General features: G+C 44.3%; 1 protein-coding gene across 1 annotated transcript; it reads right to left on the bottom strand.

Moving 5' to 3' along the window:
- Positions 1-3,651: 3,651 nt before the first annotated feature.
- On the bottom strand, positions 3,652-6,447 carry nptx1l (neuronal pentraxin 1 like). The gene is made up of 5 exons (XM_076081046.1): positions 6,004-6,447; positions 5,475-5,682; positions 4,534-4,778; positions 4,249-4,428; positions 3,652-3,873 (listed from the first exon to the last, which is right to left on the bottom strand). Exons 1-5 carry the CDS (start codon positions 6,445-6,447, stop codon positions 3,652-3,654), a joined length of 1,299 nt encoding a protein of 432 aa, XP_075937161.1.
- Between the last annotated feature and the right edge of the window lie 2,040 nt (positions 6,448-8,487).

The raw sequence follows: 8,487 nt of genomic DNA, 5'->3' as shown, positions 1-8,487 counted from the left end.
ATTAGTGAGCGTGGGAACAACATATATGAACAAAGATCAGTCAGACGTGATGGATTTGTGTCGTGTGCTATTCAGATAAAGAGTGAAATAAGAGAAGGCAGACGTGGTGGACAACTATCACCTCATAATTGACCTTTTCTCCAAAACAATTTGAATCGAAGTGCATGAATGCACAAACCAATTAGGGCCGAGGAAAGCTTGGGATAGGTCAACAGGCTGGTTATTATCTGGCAGGGCCAAAAATATACCTGACAAGATTTAGGTCAAGAGGAAAAAAGAGCTGATTTGGACAATTGTGGTCTGTAGGTCAATAAGGTGGTGGATGTGGATGAGGGAGTGGAAGTTGAATTCTTTCCTAGGCCTCCAGTGGCCACTCAACAAGAGATCATACTGTGTGTGTCTGTCTCTACATGTCTGTGTGTGGATATGTAGGTGTGTTTGTGTGTCACTTTTAGTTGTCAAACCCCAGATGTGCCACACCGTCTGTAATGGCTGTGCGACAGGTACGGGCTGAAGTGGGTCTGATGCCTGGGGAAAACCTATTGATGTAGAGACGTCCCTCCAGCTCAGAGGCAGAGAATGGAAACCAATTTGCAGAACATGTGACCCGTCTCTGGTGGGACTGAGTGACCTCGCAAACAATAAAGGGAAGACTCCATGCTCTGCCATCTCCTCTCATGTGAGCGGTGACAGCTTTGATTAATTTGCAGAGAGTCTGCATGGATTGAGATGTGTGATCTCAACCTTTTGTTGACAGAAATACTGTTTGTTCTGTATGTGTACTTACAGTGTACATGTAATAGTGTCTCTGCACACCTTTGTAGAAGTGATGATTGTTTAGGATGATGGTGTCTACAGTGTACTTCTCTAGAATGTTCTTGTGAACTTCACCACCTTGAGATCGATTGTCACTGAAGAAAGTTAGCTGTTTTGTAAAGTTGAGGCAAGTCCATCTAATTCACCCTTCTTCCATACTTCATGGAATCAGGATGAAAAGTTGCAGCTATTCTCCTGTTAAAATGTCATTGCACAGAGTATTCGTACATCTTTACACGATGCTATGAGGTTTTTCTATTTGCCATAATTTAAGTGGGATTAAGTAGGATTTCACCGTAATAATATAGCCTGTTGTGTAAGAAATAAATGGTGAGGACCATAATAAACCACCTAACATGTCTTCTTATCGAGTGTTGTTTTTCCCAAATCTAGACTCGTATATAGGCCTGAACCATGTCGTACTGAATTGTGTGAAAAACTGTGATGAGAAACTAATTTAATTTACACATTTTGTGAGATTTTTTTTGTTGTTTTTTCTGCGGAACAACATGGAGGCTCGTTAGTCAAAACCAAGACCAAAAACTTAATTACTCCTTTCACCCTTGACAAAGGCAGCGCATAGGTTATGTCTAGAAAGGATCTGTCTCGTGTAAAACACCAGCGATTGTGTTCAGGTGTTCTGCGGGCAGCTGTGCAGTCGTTGAGTAATCTTGTATTTCTACACTTGTAGAAAAGTTGCATTTGCAGTTCTGTGAGGCATGTTTACCTGATTCAGGTTATCATGAAGTAATGAATTAAATTCAATTTTAAGGTTATTTTTTTATTATCTTTAAAGTTACAGCAAGGAATTGCAATTGTTATGTTGATTTTGGCGGCCCCTGCGGAGAAAACCGATAATGTCATCCGGGCACCAGGTTCTGTGTTGGACCGGCGAAGCAACGAGGCGAATCTCAGCTCCTGGCCGGGCGCTGAGCTCGCCACCACCCGCTGGAGCTCCAACTGCAGGGAAGCGGGATCTTTAGGGGAATCGGTACTCAATTTATGCTGTTTCACAATGAGTCAAGAGTACGTGAAAAATCAACATACAAAAGTAACTTCTCTCCTCTGCGAGGAGCTTCCCGTCCACCTAGGAATCCGGAACCCGTCCGAGTTTGTTTTCTTCCGGAGTCGCTCGGATGACACGAGAATGTGTCGTGATTTTTCTACAAGACGGATCCTTTCTAGCCATAACCCAGCGCATACAGGATGCAATTCTTCCATTATTTTCCTTTCACAATAAAAGCCCTAGACATATACACTGCTGAACTGTTTACCAGAGGGAACTCTGATTCATTCAGTGTATTTTGCTAAAAGGAAACTAAATAAAATATCTTACAGTAGCTTCGGCTAAACAACAGTTTACCGCAGACAGACTGCCAGAGGCAGCTCGGGATCAATAAGATCACATAGCTGTTCCTCTGCCTGCGCAAAACTATTACAACCTTTTTATTGAAAAAGTGCTGCAACCGTCCGAAATTCACATCGCTGCCGGTATGACTTAGTTTTGATGAAAAATATTCGCAGTCAAATATTTCGCAATTGTATGCTGGTTTATGTGAAGATGCTGTTGTATGTTGGCAGACAAGCTGCATGTATTGTGATGAAGTTTTTGTAAAACCTGTAATAAATCTTTGGCCTTCTGTCAGATCAATAGTCACTCTGGTTGTAGCTCTGTGTTTGGTCTCCACCACCTCCTGGTAGAAAATATCTGGCTCTTGAGCTGCTAAATGCTCAGGTTAAGGATTCTGGAGGTGAAACTTAGACCTAATTGTAGTGAATTAGGACCTTATTTCTTTAAATTTGTGTTTCAATAAGAGTGTGCACATTTCGCAAATAAATATGTTGACACCTGTATATGATTCAAGTATCGCAATTTATTACAAAAACTAGAACTTTTTTCATCTGTCCGTGTTGCCATGCTTTAAGCATGTAACAATACAGTATAAAATCTCAAATTCATATCGTAAAAGCAAAGATCATAGATGCTGACGCAGCATTCACAGAAGTTAAGACATGCCGTTACTGTAGAGAACATTCCCATTGAAGTACAAACATCTGCAAAATGCGTCATTATCATCAATGAATTGCATTTTTCAATAAACAATCTGATCCAACCCCATTCAGAGTGTTACAAGAAACACCTTTTCAAAATAATTTTTACAAGAAAATAAACACTAACACTCTGCAAATCGTAATGAATGTGCTGAGATTTTTTTTTTTTTTTTTTCAACAGCCCAAGGCACTCAGGCTCGAATGTTGGCAATATATATGTCATTCTTTACACAAAATCACGTCAAGCAGGTGGTGGAAGAGAAAGAATAGTGAGAGAGAAGCAAAGTCGTCTATTTTATGACCTCCTGAAGAGCACCTCTCTTTTTAAAGAAGTCCACCTTGTCCTTTTCACAGTGAGAAACCCTGGCAGTCGAGACAGAAAAGACGTTTGAAGAAGTCAGTTGTTTTGCTGAATTGCGTGACATCTGTTGGCTAAAATCTACATAACCTCCTACTGTACTTTTGATGCCGGCCCGACGTTTCGATCCCCCGAGAGCGTCCTCTGCTCTCTGGAGCGTCAGCGGCTGCTTCTTCCAAACCACAACTAGGCCTGATGGTGCGTTCAAGCGCCACGGGACGCCAAGGTGTCCCGTTTGCAGTGACCTGTCCCCACATGAGTATTTGGTAAAAATCTATCAAGTGTCCAGAATGATGTTTTCATATATCTATAACAAATCCAGATGCTATTCATTGAAATAATCCTGACTTTTCAAATTACTTTACCACGGCTGTGACAACAGAGTGGCTTTGACAAAATGCGTTGATCTCCTCTTTCCCTGCAGTTCAGTTGAGCTGGCGACAGGCTTCAAATGTCCACTTTGAGGCGCCTCCGTAAATGTCGAGGCTCGTCTCCATCCACGCAAAAACGTTGCCCACTTGCGCTTTGCTGCTGCACGTCGCCAGATTGTATATCTCTCCGACAGATAGTTTCCGATCCCAGATGTGAAAATTCGCCAGGTCTCCAACAAAAGCTTGTGTTGCGTCAAATCCTCCTCCGAGTGTGTCCTGTGGAAAAGACCATTGGATTCAATCAAGGAAGACATGATTTTCTTCCCTCTGGCTGCTTTGTGGAAAGACCCAAACTGTCTTGACCGACTAAATTAAATGAGGCATCTTCAATCCACTGGGATTCTTGATGAGTTCCGGTTAAAGATCTAATCGCCTTAATAATTTACAGCAAGGACGGATGTGAAAATTTGTTTATGTCACAATGAAATGGAAAAATTACTTTTCCACAATCTTTCACCCCATGGCACACACTAAATACTCTCTTCATGCCTTAAGTCCTACAAAGCAGTAAAGATGCTCTCCACATGTAGTGTGTGTGGCTCTAAACACGTGTTGCCTTCATGGAAAGCGTCTGATGTGCGTTGCGTTTACCTGCTCTTGACCCAGGATCAGCAGGCCCTGTGGTTTGATGGGATGATATGGAGCCAGATTCTCTCCACTCCCTCTTTTGACGCCATCTTGGAAAGCTTCCCAGACACCATCACGAGTGGTCCAGGTCACGCAGATGTGATGCCACTTTCCGTCATTGATGAGAAAAGGCAGCTTGGCGACCTAGAAGGAGACGGATACGACGTGAACGTTTGCTGCAGCGAGCCAAAACACAGTCACACTTTAAGACCAATACATGGAAACATTTCCTGTGCGCGTCAGACATGCCTTGTCATTTATTAGTATCTCCATCGGGTTGTTTCCCCACTCTATGAGGACCAGCTCGTTGGCTTGACCCGGGACTGCGTAGGAGAACGGTGTGCCCACTCCCGGGGACGCGTTGGACTTTAGCCACATGCACACGGTGAGGGCGTACATCTCTGGCAGACTCTTCTTCACTTTTGCGTACATGTAGTTGGTTCTCAGTGGGAATGTGAGCTGGAATTTATCCAGAGGCCTGTTGTCTCTCTGACCTGTGGAGAAACAACGGACCATGGTTGACTTCAGACGCTTTGGAGAAGGAAGTGTTAATTGGTTTGTTTTCTTCATTTTTTTCAAACAAAGATATATCAGTCCTAGTGCACACGTGCTGGGGATTTACATACATGTAGGAATTACATGTTACACAACACATCCACAATCTCCAGATTTGCTTTAATCTCGCATGATAAATCTCCCACCACAGGAGTGCTGACGTTGTTCAGCGTCATCTCGGTTTCTGCTGCCGCAACACCTATTTGACTGCCACACTTTTTTTTTCTTTTTTTTGCGGTATCGAGAGCGCACCGTGCATGGTTTAACTTCTGGAGTGGCTCACTGAGCAAATGGAGGGATGGGTCGCTCACTGCGTGTGTGTGTGTGTGTGTGTGAAATGGTTTAATCTGCATGAATTAGAACAGGAAACTGCAGAGTGTACCGGCATGCTCCAGCTTTGTGCGGATGAGTAAAACATTAAATGACGTCATAAAAGCTTATAATATCAAACTGGATGTGCAGAGAAGAGTTTTTTTAATAGCATTTTTCGGCCTCACGTACAATCGCTTGCCATCTGATCTGATGTCTCCCCTTAACTAGTAATCATTCCACTCATCTCTGCATTTCCCCACCAAACACTCCAGATCTCATCTACGTTTTGTGCGCGAGCCTGTGCTCTCCTCCTAGCTCTGTACCTTTCTCCAGGTCGGTGATCCTCTGGTGTAGAGACGTGAGCGTGGACTCCACTCTGCCGCGCTGCTCCGTCTCATTCCGGAGTCCGGGCTTCCCCTCCTCGATGCTGTTCACCCGGGACAACACCTGCTTCTCCAGGTCGTCGATTTTACTTTGGAGCAGGTCTTTGAGGCTGTTCGCCTGCACCGAGTTGTTACTTCTGCTGAATTGCTGTTGGGGGGGAAATAAGCATTTAGCTTAATGTACAGAACGATTGTGAGTGGGTAGGCTATATACAAATTTACTTTTTTAAATTATATTAATGTATCTGGACAAGCAACTTATTTATATCTAGCAATGATTGTTTTCTCTTGTGTGCTCACAAGATGGTAAATGACACAAATCAATCCTTTTTTTCTTCTTCCTATTATTATTGTTTTTCTGTTATTATAATATTATATTAGTCTAGAAAAATGGGTTCGGGGTCGTAATTTGGAGCTTTGCGCAGAGTCCCTCAAAGTGATGAAACTGTCCTCAGAAGCAGCAGCCTACCTCCAGGTTTTCTAACCTCTGCTTCAGCGACTGTAAAGTCTGTGATAGTTGCGCCAAAGTGTCCGCGGGGCCCCTCGATACATCCCCCATCGTGTTTTTTGCCCCAGCGTCTTTCCTCCTGCCCCCGGGCCGCGCGTCCACGGGCTCGCCGCCGCTCTGGCTCTCGCATCGAGCCAACTTTGAGGTCAGTTCCCTGATGGTCTCTTTTTGGTTCATGATCGTCTCTTTCTGCTGCAAAACCGTCTCCCGCAGTTGCATGACGGTGGTCTTCAAGTCCTCTCCTGGCACGCTGTTCTGCAAAGTGGCTGCGCAAATGTCCATATCCTTGGGCACGGACGTGCATATGAACTGCGTCTGTCCGCCAAAGTCTTGAGACGAACTCTCCAGAAACAGGCAGGAAAATAGAAAAAGTCTCCAACTGATCCCGCTCTTAGTGGCCCGCATGTCTGCGTCTGTGCCGGGTCGGACTTTTGTTTTGGGTTGATGAGCCGCAGTGACTTGACGCGCGCGTGTCCCGATGTTGTTGTACTCGCTCTGTGGAAGCGCAGCCGTTTTTATACAGCGAGCCTGGTTCTGCGCAGAGCGGGTTCACTGCATCACGACCGGGGGGAGGGGGGGGGGGGGGGTTACCGCGCTGTCCCCGTTTAATCGGCTCTGGGAGCGGCGTCACATTCAAGAGATAAAACCCATTTTGCTTTCAGGCTCCCACGTGTTAAATCTGTCATCACTTTGACTATTTGTCATTTCTCGCTGTGTATTATTCATCTGGAAAACTCGCATTTGTAGGCAGCGGACTGCTCGCGTGGCGGGGTGCCAAGAGAGCTGTGTTTGTTGTATTTTGCGCACACGGAAAACTCTCTAACACACACACACACACACACACACACACACACACACACACACACACACACACACACACACACACACACACACACACACACACACACAGTGGGTGGATGGATGGAGATCAAAAGTTACTGCCATTTGTTGTCGGTGGAGTCCCCGCAGATTCAGCACCAAGGAGAGCTCCAACCACATCACATTATCCCAGAGAGCACAGGAGCGTCTGGAGATGCTTAGTTTTCTGTTGCTGCTGCCTTTTCTTCTCTCCGTTCGGCTCAACTGAGACTGATGTGCAGATTCACTTTGTGTGAACATGAAGACTGCAGATCGTGTTCTAAAATGTTCTCTGTATTTTCAGTTTTTCTGACCAGACATGTTTATTTGATGATGATTTTATTTTTTCAGGTCAAACTCAAAGGCTGGCTAATTTATACCCCATAATCCCCACACACACACACGCACACACACGTACACACGCGCGCACGCACACAAGCGCAGGCACACACACGCCTCATTCCCACAGACCCTCTCCTCCTCATCGCTGCTATAATCGCACCTCAGTTTCTCAAATGATAATCTGTCCCCAAGCAATTCATCCCATCTATTATTCAGGAGGGACAATCTTATTATTTTTCTCTGTAGCCCACTCGGCTCTTATCTATTCGGTCAGTATTGAAAATAAAAATGAAAACATCTTAAATAAGTAATGAAAACACATCGGCTCTCAGATTAAAATTGATTTCTTTGGAAAGATGAACATGGGGAAGAGGTACAGAGCATGAGACACAGAGGTCTGCATGTGACATAATGATATTAGATGTGTCACGATCAGGCTTTGCCCTGTGTGTTCTGTGTCTGTTTCTTTCTGTAGCTCCTCACTCACCTAATCAGTTCATTCAGTGCACCTGCCAGTCACACTCACCTCATCAGCTCATTACTCTCACCTGTTCACTCTGCCTAGTCACTATTTAAACCCCTGTCTTTCACTCACTCACTGCCAGATCATTGTGTTTGTTTTCCGTCCAACCCGCCCGTTTTGCTCGTCCTGTTCCCGGTTTTCCAGTCTGCCTGTTCTGCCTTTTCCTGCCGGATTTTCCCCCTCTTCTTTTGTCTTGTCCCTGGATTCCCTGTTTTGTTTTTGGTTGATTAAAAACCTTATTTTTTCACTACACCTGACTGTCTGCGTTTGAGTCCTCATCATGCCCCGTGACAAGATGGAGGAGGTTAGATAGGTCACCGCCTAATTACTATCATGGGTGTGTAAAGCTAAATACTTTCTAGCTGCAGGCTTCTTTCAACGGCGAGGATATTAACACGGAATCACCCATTTAACTGTTGTCAGAAGGAAGAACTTGAGATCTTGGTCAATTATCCCGTGTCACTGTACCCATATATGGTGGGTGAGAGTGATTGTGACTAAATGCTGCATTTGAGGGATTTCCACTTCATCACGCTCTCAAACATTTCCTGTCACATTTTTCCAGGACGTCAATCATCTGAGAGTTGTTGTCTCTATAATGTGTTGTCGTAATAGCTTTTTAGTTAAGAAGGCATTGCGTGATGATCTGTAAGTATGCATTAGGCAAAGTGAACAATTTTATAATATGTTATAAAACTTATATATATATATATAAGTCTCTT

This window comes from Anarhichas minor, unplaced genomic scaffold (assembly GCF_050575085.1).
Source record: "Anarhichas minor isolate MPS153535 unplaced genomic scaffold, ASM5057508v1 ptg000007l, whole genome shotgun sequence".
Lineage (NCBI taxonomy): Eukaryota > Metazoa > Chordata > Actinopteri > Perciformes > Anarhichadidae > Anarhichas > Anarhichas minor.
Note: the sequence above shows the minus strand (reverse complement) of the source record. Positions and strands in the feature narration are given on the sequence as shown.

Coding starts and splice junctions, on each gene's coding strand:
- nptx1l (XM_076081046.1), bottom strand. CDS start 6,447: ATGCGGGCCACTAAGAGCGGGATCAGTTGGAGACTTTTTCTATTTTCC. Junction 4,779..5,474: donor GATCACCGACCTGGAGAAAG/GTACAGAGCTAG, acceptor GTTTCTCCACAG/GTCAGAGAGACAACAGGCCT. Junction 3,874..4,248: donor TGATCCTGGGTCAAGAGCAG/GTAAACGCAACG, acceptor TCTTTTCCACAG/GACACACTCGGAGGAGGATT.